This window comes from Acanthochromis polyacanthus, chromosome 5 (genome assembly GCF_021347895.1).
Source record: "Acanthochromis polyacanthus isolate Apoly-LR-REF ecotype Palm Island chromosome 5, KAUST_Apoly_ChrSc, whole genome shotgun sequence".
Lineage (NCBI taxonomy): Eukaryota > Metazoa > Chordata > Actinopteri > Pomacentridae > Acanthochromis > Acanthochromis polyacanthus.
The window spans coordinates 10308885-10324512 of NC_067117.1; the positions used below are offsets into that span (position 1 = coordinate 10308885).

Consider the following 15628-nt stretch of genomic DNA (forward strand, 5'->3'; position numbering starts at 1 on the left):
GTTGGTAGCATCTGTTGCCGCTGTGTGTTGCTCTCCTTCCTGAAAGACACTTGCATTGGAGCCGCTGATGTCGCCGTGAAGAAGCTGGTGAGTTGAGGCTTTTTCTCCTCCGTTTTTACCCACGGCTGCTTTAAAGTACTGTCACATTAAGTTACCTTTATCTCTCGCTCACCACTCCTGAATACGCCTTTTTGATACGTGACTTATTAAACTAGTGTTATGCCTCTTTTGTGTGCCTGCCTCCTCTCATCTTCCCTGTGTTGGTCGGCGGTGCCGTGGTCCTTGTCGGTTATGTTTACAAATCCAGCTAGCACGCGAGGTGGATAAAGCCGGTTAAATAGTGTGTGTGCTAAGCTACACGTGCTAGCCTGATGGTTTGTGGTACATGCTAAGAATGAAAAAGCTCAGTCCGGGCTGTTGAAACCTGCCTCATGAGGGAAATTGAAAGAGAGGCTTGTTAACGCCGGGGAGGAGTTAGACAGCAGCGGAGATAATACTGCTGCAGGTGTTTGCCTTGTTGGTTCCTTAGGTGGCTGATGCAGACAGCAGTAGAAATTGAAATACTCCTCTCAAAAAGCCAGGAAAGGCATGTAGCAAAGTGTAATTTGATTGAAGCTTGAATATAATGTTAGGGTGTTTCCTCAGGTGAGAGGGAAACTAATAAAGTGAAAGCAAATTGCAGCTGTTCTCGTGTGACAGCTGTATTAAATGACATTATAATGGAATTAAATGCTGTTGCTACATTACTAAAGGGGGTGTTTTGGAAGTTCTGTCCACTATCAAAATGTATTGTTTTTTTTTTTAGTGATTTGATTGACAATCTCTAAATAAATCTGTTTTCAAACAATGCAGTAATTAACTGCTTGTTATTTTCTCGGTTGATGGATTAGTTGTTTGGGCTTGTTCAAATTGCAAGATTTGTTTTTCAGTGCATCACTCAACGATATACCATGTATTGTCATGAGAGATTGGGGGTAATAAAGCAAATATCCAAATTTGTGAAATTCAAAACTGGGCTGCTTTGTGCATTTCTGCTGAAAATCAATTCGTTTTCTATTCTGCTCAACTAATTGTTGCAGCTGTAGTTTCAAACCAATGTTCAGCCAGTGTTATCAATGTGAAATGAGGTCCAGTTATGACAGCTCTCTGGATGCTCTCACGAGTAAGATTAAATATTAAATAGGTTCTTATTGGTCATTTGGTTAATGTGTGACCAGAAGGGAAAAAACGGCTTCTCTGAGCGATGTCTTTGTCATAAATGTATTAGAGAATGCTGTTCTCTGTTTAAGATGTGAGGCATGTTATTGTTGCTTATTGACTGTGTTTATTGTTTCTCAACAGAGACAATATCGTGAAATCCCAAGATTCCCGAAGGTCTTGTCTATGAACTCCCACATGCAGTGAACCCTTCTCTTACAGATTAAACCACGCGTACATAGCTCCAGAACATTGCTCTCTTAGATGCCGCTCTGTCTCTGTTTTTGCAAATGGCTTGCTGTCTGAAGGACGAGCTCCTCTGTTCCATTTGCCTAAGCATATATCAAGACCCCGTAAGCTTTGGCTGCGAGCACTACTTCTGCAGAAAGTGCATCACCGAGCACTGGAGCAGGCAAGAGCCTCACGGAACACGGGACTGTCCCGAGTGCCGGAGGACCTTCACCGATCCACTCCTTTCACCAAGTCTCAAGTTGTCCAACATTGTGGAGCGCTATTCTGCCTTCCCACTGGACGCCATCCTCAACGCTCAGAGGAGCTCCTACCCCTGCAAGGACCACGAGAAAGTCAAGCTCTTCTGCCTCACGGACAAAAGTCTGGTGTGCTTCTTCTGTGACGAGCCGGCGCTACACGAGCAGCACCAAGTGACCACCATTGACGACGCTTACGAGGAGATACAGGTCAGTTCTGGCACACACACTCTGACAGCTCATTAGTGAGAGCGAGGCTGACATTTTCTTAAAACCCATCAGCACTCTGCATCACGTTCAGGAAGTTGCACTCAGTCACCCCATGGGAGCTTCACAGACAGTCCAGCAGTAAATCCTGTGCTGCCACAGAGCAGCTCCATTAAAGCAGTTTGGGGATTTTTTTTCTTTGCTCGTGAGTACGACAGGTGTAATAGGTGCTGAGGAATGAGACCTATCCGATTTGCTTTTCCCAGATGTCTCCAGGGTTCACTGACCTCAGATCATAATGAGATTCCAGTTTGTAGCTCTCGCTATGATCAGAGGTCAGTGGATTCATCTCTTTGGTGCCCACTGAAGTCGGTAAAAGATGTTTAGGTATGCAGCCCCTGCTGCCCAAAATGACTGGCAAAAGAACTTGAATCTGAAGGACAGAGTTATCTTAAGTGAATTCAAGGGAATTATATGCATCAAAGATTTTGATGTTAATGGAATCTTAGTACTTTTAACTTCTGAACTTTGGACTTTTTTAATAAATGTGTGTTGTTTGCTTGGGGAAACTTTCATACAGTATGCATGATATTTGCCATATTTCTTTGTTTCATATTGCTGGTGTCTTTGTTTGCATTTTCATGCCATACAGCTGCTTTGATCAGGTCTCACTGTAAATTAAAATTTGGACTCTTACTTGGTGAAATAAAGGTTACATCACCTGACTGCTCTCAGTTCTAAAATGAGATGAAAAATTAAATAGAAATTTTACATCCTTAAAAATTTCACGAAAAGATCAACAACATACACATGCTAGTGATGGGCCGTGTTTTACTGTTGGATGTCATTGGATGACATGCAGTAGTCCTGTGTTGCATGTGAAGCCATTTCTCTTGTCATCTCTAAACTTTCAACTTGTCCCCACAGTACTTAAAAATTTACCCAGATTTGGTTTGTTTGAGAGCAAAGACCTTGACTCAGCAAGAGATTATATTTAAATGTACAAGCAGATGCAAAGCCTTTGTTGAAATAAGTTAAAAAAAAACAAACAACTGCTAAATTTCTCAATGATTCATTTTTATTTTAAATTCAGGATGCTTACCAGTAATTTGGCAGTGACTGTGAAGATATGAACTTCCATACAAATCTTCTGCTAATGTTTCCCATGTGTTTACTCTGAGTCATGTTTTCCACATTAACAGAAATAGTTCAGTGTTTGCTTTCCGCTCACTGTTTGGATAATTCCATTCCCACAGAGCCAAAATCCAATAACTGTGAAACAAAGCTCCTAATCCTCTTCCTTCTTTGCTCCAGTATGCATAGCAACACATTCCAGTCTACTATTATGCAGTCTGTCTCAATTCTCATGTCTACACTATGTAACGTACACGTTAGGTTTTCTGTTTTCTTGACAGACAGCCCAGTGAAGCTTCTGATAAGGAACTGATGGTTAACACTCAGCTGTGAGATTTTTAAGGGTTTACACTCTTATCGCAGCTCAGACCAACACTCAGACACATTTGGATGTCATACTAATGAAATCTGTGCCTTTGTTTTCACAGATTTTATTATTGGTAACGATGAGTTTGATGTTTGTTGTGTGTTTATATTTGATAGCAACTTCAAGTGTGACTTCACTATACTTACATCAGTGAGACTCAGCTGTTGACTATTCATGATGCTAACCTCTTATACTTATTTGAAAACATTTCATTTAATAAAAATTATATGCAATTCAGAGGGAGATTCTGGTGTGTAATGTTAGCAGCAGCTAATGTGTCCTCAAGCCACTTACCTGAAGCAGAGATGAGGCGCGAGCTATATAGGACCGGTAAGTTCCCTTCTTTCTAACTCCACACCCTCATATTTTTTTAAAAATATTTTTCAAACCGTCTTCAGCTCTAACCAACTCTGACTCAAGTGACATCGCTTCTGGAAATTTATTAGACTTTGCTCAGCTCCCTCTGGTGCCACAAGTTGATTTTTTTCCACATGTGCCTCAAGACCTGTACACTGACTTTGATGTGGAGTTCCCCTTTAACTGCGAAACTGTTTTAATTGGATTATAACTACTTTGTACCACTGAGGTGCTTATGAAGAGTAAATTAAAGATTTAAATATGGAATTAACAAGTGCAGTTAATTCAATTAAATACACATGTAAACAGGCAGTCAGGCAGTTTGTGGGTAATAAAGAACTACAGTTGTTCCCTCCTGTGTTCTGCATCCATTATAATTAAAAACACTGTAGAATGCAACGCTGTCCTCAATTTCCAATCAGGCCCTGTGCTGGAAGCTTGAGAAAGGTCAAAACTGTGTAATCTTGAAGCAGAAGTAATTAGGCCCAGCAAAGATGTTTCTGTTTTCTTGGACACCAACTTGTCCCTCTGCTTGGGACTCTTTTCAAGGCGGCGATCTGGCATTTTGTATTCTGGCAGGAGCCTTGGAGTCTTCCCAGATCCACAGTACTGAAAACGAGTATGAGTACACAGTGGCCCCATCAGAAACAACCATGTCCCATGATGAGCTTGGCATAGTCGCCTTTTTAGATCTACAAGTGGGGTGGTGTGTTACATAACGTCTCATCCCTACCAGAAAAACACAAACATCACAGCGAGGCACCAGATGGTGTTACAATCATTTTCTGTCAGGTTCGGTTGAGATCACAGGATATATTTTATGCAGAATATGTATAATGTAACTAAACTTAAAAATTCTGAATTCTTCATTATGTAAGAAGGAGCATATGTAAGCAATAGCCTGTGACATTAGGCAACTTACAAGTCTTCCTATTATTTCATTTTTGTTTCCAGTGAACAGACAGGGCTTTGTGTGAAATAGAAACAAATGTGTGTGACTACCGCCTGCAGGCATAAACTTCACTTTTAGCATGAGACTCGACAGTGCTTAACTAAATGCCAAAACAACATGGTGAGGATGTGTTAAAGTGCAGCAGCAGCAGCAATCAGCAGCAGTGTTTTGAATATCTGAGCCAGAAGGGCGCATGTCGTGCCAGCTTGGTCGCCTCTTTAAAATGAACCTTGGAGTTTTTGTATGGTGGGAAAGTTTGTCGATGAGGGGAAAAGGATTTACTAGGTCGAGAGCCAAAGCTTGGCCTCTTTGTGTTGAATTGTTAAACAATTTGGCACATTGAATTCAGTACTGGCTTTCACTGTCTTCCTCTGTAGCTTTCTTATTTGCCATTTGTTTGGAGGTTAAAGCCCATCATCTTTAAATTTTTACAGAGACGTGACTCCTCGGAGAGAGTGAAAGGAGAACATCTTGGTTTGAGTAAAATGGGCAAATATTCTGCAGGGAGTCATGATTTTGTTTTTTGAGGAAACAAACTGGAAACCACACTGATGGTGTCAGCGTAATAATGGTTCCTAATTACTGCCTATTTTCACAGCATTGTTTTTGTTTAAATTGTCCTTTCACCTTGTTTAGAGGAGCAGGTTGGCACCAACATGTTCTCCATCGCCTTCAGTTTTCTGCAAACAACAGCACACGTGATTAGTGTGTTTCACAATTAATGGTACAAGGATGACGAAAGCAAATTTCAACAGTTATAGCTGACGCTCAGACTATGACATTTGGACCAACGCCTACAATGACCCAATATGATGAAATATAGAAGCATTAAAAACATAGTCAGTCATAACCCAGAGTGTGTGTTTGCACATTACAATACATATCAGTTTTCAAAGCCAGTGATTTAATTGGATAACTATGTCCCCAAAAATTTTCAGGCAAAGCACCCTTCTGTTGTGCCATGATGCAACTGACTAAATTTTGGGTTGACAGTGTTTTTGAATGACCAGTGTCTAGTGGAACGAGCAGCCTTTGGTTAGTTTGCAGCAGGCTATAATCTCCTTAGCCTGGCATGTCACTCCACTGACCTCAGGCCCTGAGTCTTGTTGCTGTGTTGAAAGCTTTACCTCCTGCAGATTTGCATCCTTTCCCGTAAACGCTTCTGTGGTCATATCTGTGATGCACAAACACATCCAGCACCAGACTATTGCGTGGTGATGCACATACACCTGGCAAACATTAACCCAGCACATAATTGCTTGCTTGCACATATTTCTCAACAGAAAGGACGTTAAGGTAGGATCGAGGAGGATTTGTCTGCAGCTCTGCCATTTGCTTCAGGGAGAAGAGATTTCACAGGGAACTAATGCATTCTGATTAAAAGGGGTTTTATTCCAGCAATCATATTAGATGGCATGGAACACCATTTAAACCTAATGTACAAGAGCAAAAGCACTATTAATGCTAAATTATCTCAAACTTCCTGAGGACTAAATTATTAACCATAACCACAATCAGCAACAAAAATCTTCATTTTTTTAAATTCATGCCAAACAACTCATCATTTTAATCCTCTAGTGTTTTGTTATGAATTTTTTTGGCCTGTCAGTCTTACTTTGAACTCATTAAATGAGGTTAGAACCAAGAGGCCAGACATTCTTATCTACAAACCTCTATTCTTTTAACCTGTAAAGTATGTGCTTAATGTTCAGGGAAATATTACTTTTATTTTTAGAAAACTTTGTTAATGGTTATGAGATTGCAGTTCCTCCCCTTAGTCACGCTACGGTTAGAGTATGGCGCCGTCTTAAATAGAGGTTGTCTGAATCGTCGCAATCCTGATTTGAAGTTGGACGAAACTGTGCACTTATGTCCGCAGTGCTGTGGCTTAAAGTTGGCAGTCCACTCCTGCGGAGGACAAAATGGAAGCCACAGCAGCCACTGTGCTTTAATTGTGATGATGGAGACTGTCAGTGGGCTGTGTGCAACCACAGTATTGCAGGACGAGACAGACTCTTCCTGCTGTCTACTTGCCCTAGGGATGTGTTTCCGCTCTACTTGACACTAGTGTAAGACCAGATAAGAAGGGAAATCGACTGCAGCTCCTGGTTAGCCATGCATATTTGGGGATTTAACTTTGTTGCAGAGACTATAGACATTTTAGAATGTGTATGTAAGAAGACTAACAGTAGGCAGCTGTGCAGTGATGCTGGTGTCAGTTTGACTAAAGCCCACGCAGTGAAAGAATTAAATGATTACTGTGGTTTTGAATCACCCCCACAGACCTGTCACTCAGTATGCCCTGATGCACCTGTGTGCTGTCCTCCATTAACGTCATTCTTAAACCAAGCTATTATTTTCTTATCAGACCCCAAACAGGGGGGTTAATCATGAAGACGTATTAGCATTTTCCTCGTCTGCCTCCGCTGTAAAGCAGGATGGTGTTTGAAAACGGAGAATGAGCACACCAGCCTTTGAAGTGTTCCTCTGGTGGTTTAAAAACAGGGCTGTCTCTCATTCTCCGACTGTCAGCGCCTGGCCGAGAGCTCTCTCTCTCTCTCTCTGAGCCTGCCATCACCACGCATGGCCGTGCTGCTGCAGTAATGAGTCAGGCAATTTCAAGGGCACCCACGGCTGCCATCTCCCCTGTGGCTCGCCTCAGTCTGCTCTCCTTTCCTCCAGCAAATCTCGCTCTCTCTGTTTTTTTTTCTGTGCTGCGCTGCCTTCTCATCCAGTAATCTTCTCATTTCTGAATTATGTGCTTTATTGAGGGCAACATAACTGGCTTTGAGACCAGTCCTTTTGAAGAAGCCAGTTCCCAGACCCCCCCCAACCTGATCATTTCCAACCACCCACCCACTCTAAGCAAATGCGTTTGTCCAGCATGGTGCTCCATCATGGTGGTGTTTCAGAGAGACTTCGTTCATGCAGAAGTGGAGCCATTGGGAGAGACAGAACAGTCATGGTCCATTAGAGGAGTCCTGGCATAATATCCTCATCCAGAGAGAAGTGGTAGCTCACACTGCATGTATTGCTGATACCACTGATGATGCTGGACGCAGGACAGAGCCAGGATGCGTATTTACTTCAGCACATGGTCTTGTTAGATTAGCAGGTAAACAGCTGCATTGATTGGAAAAAGTGAGGCGGCGTGGCTTCCATCAGGCACAACATTTGGTGTTTTTGAGATGATTACTTTGGCTCGTGCTAAAGTTAAGAGAGTCAGATGTCTGTGCATCTGTCGTGTATTAGAAGTGATCATGTACGGCTTGTGCAAAGAGAAGCTGATTTTGCAGTGTGCCGTATGTTTTCTACCAAGTAAAAATGTCTCTGTTTAGCACAGCACAGAAAACATGCAGGTGAAAGCTGTTTAACAGCTAGATGTTGTAGATGCAAAGAGACTAGGGCCTCGTTTCTTAAAAGTATGTTAAGGCTGAGATGATTGGGAAAAAATGCATCTTATGAACCCTCTTAAACTTAGCAGGTGTTTCTCAAATCCCAGAAATTTCAGACACTCTTGCAAATGGTTGTAGATTATCAAGTGCCTTCTGCCCCTTGACTGAAGTCATAGGTCATCTTTGGAAAGTGGTGAAGAACCTCCGGTGACATTTGACCAAATTTTTTATTGCTTTTCTTCCCTCTGTGGGTGTATTCTTTGTCATGATCACTGACATGATACAAAAGTGGTAACCTAACAAAACAAGAAAACTAAACTCAAACACATACAATAATGTACTTACATTTTAATTTTCTTTGTGCCTGTTTCATTCTTCTTCTTATCTAATATTTCGGTCTTCATCTTCTACCAGAAACGTGACTGTCCTGATAGTATGTGTTGAGTTTGTTGTTTGACTCACCGCGAGAAAAATGAGAAATTTCAAAAATCACAAGAGTCCAACAGTGAGAGAAAAACAGTCACTGAGCAGCTAGTTTATTAGGCAGGCCTTTCTAGAACTACAGTAATACAAGAGAAAATAATAAATCCTGACTTCATGACTGACTTCAGTTTTTGTTAAAAAGAATGCTTTCTGATTTTGCATTATACTGTTTCAAACACTGTATCCGGTCTGTCCCATGAAAATGTGGTGGAAAAAATATAAATGCAAACACCAATCAGTGTAACGCTCCAAAATCACAGTGAAGTTGAGTCAACATTGGCACTCATGAAGGTGGGATTCATGACAGGATTGTAGTAAACTTAGATAGCTACTAAATACACTGGCAGCTGAGTATATATTTGCTTAGCAACAGTAAATTAAATTACAAAACCTCAAAAATAGACTCTTCGGTAGAGATGTGTTCTGTCTGTGTGTGTCATATTCTGTGGAAATTACACAAACTCCCACGTATGCACTGTATCCTGATGATTCATTATAACTGAACGCACTGTATGTGCTGTATGACATCAGTAGTCGTGCATGTATTATTCAGCGAGTTAAACCTGTAGGAACGGGTCTGGCAGGCCAGAAAGCGAGAGGAAGACTCACTAAGGAGGGGAGATTTACTGGTCATCTTAGTGAATGAAAGGGGAAGTGCTGTCCTGTAAGTTTTGTGGCTTTAAGTGAGGCTTAATGCTGAGCCTCAGTCTCCTTAATGTGAGGCAGATCAGCAGGGAGAGCATCCCGCACACCAGTGACACCGCCATAAAGACTGCATTAAATATAAAAGACCCGGTAGGGAAAGGTGTTGTATAAACGATTACTCTTTCTACTACTCCCTAGGAGCTGGAATAGGCTTTTAAAAGTGGTTGATATGAAATGAGAGTTTTAGAAAGATGGTTTTGGGCAAAGACAATTGCAGATCTTGGTAAATTTTAACAGTCCAGGAGTGGTGTGTGATGGCCACTTCTTTGCTTTTACTGTAGTCTCTGTCAGTTTGATATTCGGGTGGATGTGAACTGCTGTTCCCTGTCGCTGCAGCCATGAGACTCTAAGCCCTGCGTTCATTAGCTGGGGAATTAAGACAGATTACAGGCCATTGTTCTCGGGGGTCTGGGCAGGGCTGGGCGAGGCCGTAATCTCTTGTAATTCTCTGTGTCCGTGATTTGCTGCAGATGATTTAATTAGACTTGCTGCTGATAGGAGTCCTCATTTTCAGCTCCCAATCAGTCAGACTCGGACCTGACCCCTTCCCTGAGCCAACCAATGCCTGTTTTGTCTAAACGAGAGAGTCAAGCTGTGTTTCTGTTTCCTTACAAACCTGTGCTTCCCGTCACAGTCCTCTCACAGGAGGGCAGAAGATGAATGATAGGCAGGGAGGTGCTGGGAAAGCTTATCTCTCTGTGATTAAGTCAATATTGTCAAATTAAGCAGTGGTAGATTTGTGTAATTATCTGAGTAATGAGAAAACGCTGGTTAAATAAGCAGCTCTGGTTATTGTCTATTGATCTTAAAGCACCTAATTGAAGTTAATAAAACTATAATGTCTGCAACTGGGGTTGTTGTGTATGATAACTGATATCCAATTAGCAAGTTAAATACCCTCGCTCTTAATATGATAAAATACGTCCAATTGAAATTTCTATGGCCATGAGTTGTTATACCTTGTAAATTTGCCATAATTGCATTAAGCAAGGTTCAGGCTGATCAGCGGTGCACAGCCAGCTGTTGTGTCTCTACTCATCTTCACTCTGCACATTAATGGTGGTTTCCTGCTCGAGCAGCTGTTTACAGTTTTGGCATTTAGCACATACTCTCATGCTTCGTGACTTACAACAAGCGCAACTGTAAAGCAAGTGAGCATTCCTCAGGCATTAAGAGCATAAGCTGTCAAACAGTTTAAAGGGCTGTGAGAAGTTTTCCAGCTTTAATCAGGAGGAGTCAAGTCAGAACATCCCTCTTATCCACAGCCTTATCTGTTGAAGAAAACTCCTCCATTGGAATGCAGAGTCATTTTGTAAGTTCTGCAATCAAAACCTCATTTCACCTTAGCTAATTTAGTTTTAGTGGTACTCTAAAAAAAATTAATTAAAAATGTTAAATAATTAAAAGAAATTAAGGCCTGATGAGCAGTTGAGGTATTGGTTGAATTGTTCACTTGTCTCTCAGAATATGTCCACAATAGCCAAAGTGGAAAACTATTCCTTTCTCTTCATTTTGGCCTTTTTTTTTTAACAATAATACGTGTATCTAGACACCCAAAATTGAGGCTTTGTGAAACTCCAGAGCGAAGAACTCCAGAATCATTCATTTCATTATGAATAAGAAAAACTGACCTCCGACTGACCTGGATGGGGGTTGTGTGCCACTAAAATTAACCGTGTGTCACCTCTAATCTGCTCATTTTAAATGTTAATCTCTGTGATGGCAGGAGGATAAAGGTGTTGTCATGAGGGAATCATAAAGATTTCATCACAGAGCAGAAATAGACTAAACAGAGGTTAACCTGACTAACTCAGCTGTTCCAGATGTTCAAGCACAGTTGTGTCGTTTGCTGACCGGAACAGAGGAAGAAGAAAATCTTGTGAGGCTTTTAAATTTTTAAGCCACGAATAAGTGGACAAAAATCGTCTACAAAAGCCAGTTGAAAATGCAAGTGTGGGCGAATGTGGATTTCACACGTAAACATTGTTTTTAAAATTACCCAGCTTAACAAGGAGGCATTCTCAGCCTATGTTAGTGTTAGTGTTGTTGGTTTCTCCACTGCATCCACTAAAGGATGAGCCTTTTCAAAGAAGCTGTAAGCTCTTTACCTTCTAGTTTTTTCTTTTTGAAAGGATAAATGAACAATATTTTCTAATAAAATGACAAATGCATCATTCTGCCATTTAAGCTTTCATGAATGTCATCAGAGGTGAACAATGAAAGGTTTTTTGCTCTTTGTATTCATAATCCTGTACACACATTCAGCTGACTATACAACTGAAACCGTATTGTTTTTCGACATTTGTGAAGACAGAAGAAGCAAATGAGCTTTAAAAAGGTATACGGCTTTGGCTGTCTATGTATCGAAGTATATTTATTAATCATTTACTTAGAATTCCTATTATTTTAATGTATTTTGTTCTCACACCCCTCTGAACTATACAGTCTTGAATTCTCAACAGTCATTTTCAATAAATTTGGTATATAAAGTTTTACTTGCAGATGAAGACCTGTGTGGGTTGAAACTGGTCATCATTGCACTGTTATTGTATACATGAACTATAAAGATATAAAACACTTTTTCCCTACTTCACTGAAATTGTTTTTTTTTTTTAATTTCTTCTTTTTTTTAATATGATCCAGGCTGCAATACGTGGATGATTGGAAGTCATCCTATCAGCAGACATACAGGCATGCAGACCTGACTGGAGGCTGTTCTTATAATTCATACAACTGTGCTGCCACTGTCTGCAGAAACAGTTATTATACAGTGTGACCTGAACAAAGAGGCATATATCCCAAATATTTATTCGATGTCAGCGGCCTGAGTGAAAGAGAGGCAGGCACACACTTAATTTGGTCAGATAGAGCTGTTGGCGAGCCGCAGCCTTCATAGTTCACACACACCAGCTACAGCAGAATTGCTTCCAGCTGCACCGGTCCTGCTAAGATGAAGTAGAGGCATACAAATGTGCTTGTTATCCGTGCCGTGTAGCAGCGGCTGGCATGCAACCACACCATGTTTTTTCACAAGGTGATTTCAGCGCCTGACACATACGACATGGTTTTATGTTAACAACACGCTGACTGTTAGAGGTCTGACTAATCCTAAGAAGCTTTTTCTAAAAGATGACACAAGCTTGCATTGGGTTGTAGTGAAAATCCACTGGCAGTGAAACATATCCAAGGGTCATTTTCAGGGTGTGTTTGCTCAGTGTGACCAAAGAGTGAAATCATTCTGCAGCAGAAAAGAGGTAATATTGTTAGCAGGGAATGCAGCTCCTCAGAGGAGTGTTGTTGTGCCTGCATTTGAGCTGTTTGGTGTCTGCAGGTGGAGCTTTAAAATGCGTCTGTGGAGACCTGCTGAAATTTTGCAGCTTGAACAGTTCACATGGTAAAACAGTGTAAGTTATCTTTGAAGTGAGGGTAAAAATTTAGTTATTTCAGCAAACAATTAATTTGTCAGAGAGAGCTTTCAGTGTCACACATATGTCTGTTTTAACCTGCTAGATTCTTATGGTAACTGATTCAAATCAGATGCTGAAAGTGCCAATCTTCCACATGTTGTTTCTGTCACAGTAACTGTATACATATATATATATATATATATATATATATATATATATATATACAATAACTAATAATCTGTGCACTACAGACTATCAGCTGCAGCTCAACAAGATTGCAAATACATCGTATCTACAAACCTGGTCTTGCCTTGGATCGAAGTGATGCAGTTACAGTATCACAAACTGTATGCGTCGTTGGAACTCACGTGCATTTAGTTGGTGAAATAAAAAATCAAAAATATGTTTTTGTGCCTTTGTTCTGGACTCCTGGTGTTGCAGCCAATAGAACACAGATCACAAAATGTATTAATCTATTGGTGTTTTTCACAGGAAATGTAATTTTCACTTTGATTTGGCCTAAAACGTGAGCGACTTTCTCGATTCCTTTACTGACAGTTCAGTGCACTTCTTGAGTCTCATGATCAGATGTATGAAGTTTAAGGGCTCTAATGCAAAGCTGTCATATTCGAAATATGCATCAGGCATCAAGTGCACTGAGTGATGAATATATTACCCTCCACCTTTAACAATTTTCTGCTAGGATTCCTCTCTTGCCCTGTTTACGAGAACATCTCTTTCTGCTGTAGTGTTTATATTCCTCGTAGCTCACCAATATAAGAACCCAGTCCTCTTCACTGAAGCAGGCAGCATGTGATCACTCCATTTTGTGCTGAAGAAGAGTCAAATGACACATCAAGTGCCGAGTTTTGAATAAACTGATTAATAAGACCTGTGTTACCAGTGGTTGTCTTCATTAGGCCCTGTGCAGGCTCCCATTAAAGGGGGTGGTTGGCGATACCTGTTATGTCAATTGGGGTTTTAGTTATACCCCTCAGTTCCATCCATCTTTTAGCTATACCTGCAAGGGGTTGACAACCACACCTGACATTTGGGAAAAAGATGCATTAGGTGTAACAGATCTATTTTTCCCTGCAGGTTCCACCCTTGACAGGCTACCAGTCAGTCACAGGACACATGGAAACGCACAATAATCCACGCTCGTATTCATACCTGTAGGCAAGTTAGGGGCACCAGTTAATCCGACCTGCATGCCTTTGGGCTGGAGCAGGAAACCAGAGCACCTGGAGAACATGCAAACTCCCAGGGTCACTTTCAGGATCGGGTTTCGTCCGTATTCATAAAAGTCACCAGTTCTCTCTTCTAAAATGATCTTTCTCCTACTTTTTAGTGTGATCTCTGCTCACAGTGGCCCCCTGAACCCGACCGTAGACTCATCTTTTCTTTCACATCATGAGGTTTAACCAGTAATGCTTTGAGAAAATCTGTTATGTAAAGTAAATCAACTGCTTTTTAAAATGAACCATTATTCATTTAAAGTATGGATGTGAAATGCACTGCATACTTTTGAGAGGGGCTTTGTTCAGAGGCTGAACTTTTGACATTCTTACAAATGCAGTGGGATTTTGAATGAGGTTCTCAAACAGAACATGGGCGTTCTGGTTTCAGTATGACTCTCTACACACAAAAATGTAACAATCTGAATAGGTCTGGAAAGTTTTAGTTTGGTCTCTGCACAACCAGATGGAGTTTCCAAACATAGCAACTTAGACCAGTATTACTAATGATCCCCTTTCTTTGGAAGTAATTATAGAAGCCCGTGATTCATGTGAAGAGCTTTTGGCTTGTTTTGGATTTTGATCTCACAGGCCTAAAGGAAATGCATTTTTCATATGATAATGTGTTTTTTTTTCTTTCCTCAGTTGCCTGTTGAGATGATATATAGCCCTCTCTGAGACTAGCATCTTGCCCCTGACCGGTTTGATTGATAGTTCTTCAGAGAGTGCCTGAAACTGGATGCTGCAGTGAGAATTATTCCGACATTTCACATTAGGCTTACAAGCATTTAAACTGGCTGTCTGTCAAATAAATTTCCAACTGCAGCGGTGAAAAAATGTGTACATCTTTTACTTTTCATTTAAATCTCTGAATAGATGCTCATCCAGCTCAGCAGTCAGGATAATATGAATCGCAAAAGAATGAGGCCTGAAGGTGAAGCACTGAGTGGCTTCTGTCAAGCTGGTGAGTGACTTTATACAAGCAGCAGACTCGCTCTTATCGGTCAACACCTCTCAGATTTCCCACTCTAATGCCAACAACAACCCCCCTGTTCCTCTTTAATGGCTTGTCCTACACTGTGTAGATTATCAAACTTAACATTGATGCCTCTGAGATCTGTTTGTCTTTCTTGTAGCCCTCAGACTTCCACTCACTTTGCTGTCTGGGTGCTACCACACACCTCCCTCAGCTCAGCGTTCAGACTCTGTAGACCTTTGTCAGCAATTCGAGTATCATGAATATTTTTTCATTTGAAGGATAAATATATTAGAACTGACTTGCAATGTTGTGTTTCTTTTTTTTCCCTAGCTATTCATGTTTGGGTTAGTACATTTGCATACTCTGTGCCCTTCCTCGCTCCAGGAAGTGGAGCAGCAGCCTCTGAGCATTCATCATTTACATGACGTGCCCTATATTCAGAGGACTGGCGGAGGCTGCCAAAATCAGTACTCCTACCCAGCTCGCTGCTTTTATGGGGTGTTGCCAGGAAAATGGAAAGAGTAGATGAGGGGGTCATTTGAGATCAGACTCAGGATCACAGCCGATACGATTAGGTCTTTTTTTATGTAGATGCTTCTATGAAAAAATAAACAACGGTACTAAAATTGCATTACAAGATGGTAGCATAGCCTGATAATAAAGGTATTATTATTCCTCGACACGCTTTAGTTGTCAGATAAATTAAGTAAAAATGCTAT

General features: G+C 40.9%; 1 protein-coding gene across 1 annotated transcript in view; it reads left to right on the forward strand.

Moving 5' to 3' along the window:
- trim62.1 (tripartite motif containing 62, tandem duplicate 1) overlaps positions 1-15628 on the forward strand; it is a 34045-nt gene continuing 18417 nt past the window's right edge. Inside the window, exons 1-2 of the mRNA XM_022209795.2 lie at positions 1-87; positions 1342-1895. Of these exons, the coding sequence (XP_022065487.1) occupies positions 1488-1895 (408 nt within the window). The 5' untranslated portion in view covers positions 1-87; positions 1342-1487. The remainder of the gene's footprint in view (positions 88-1341; positions 1896-15628) is intronic.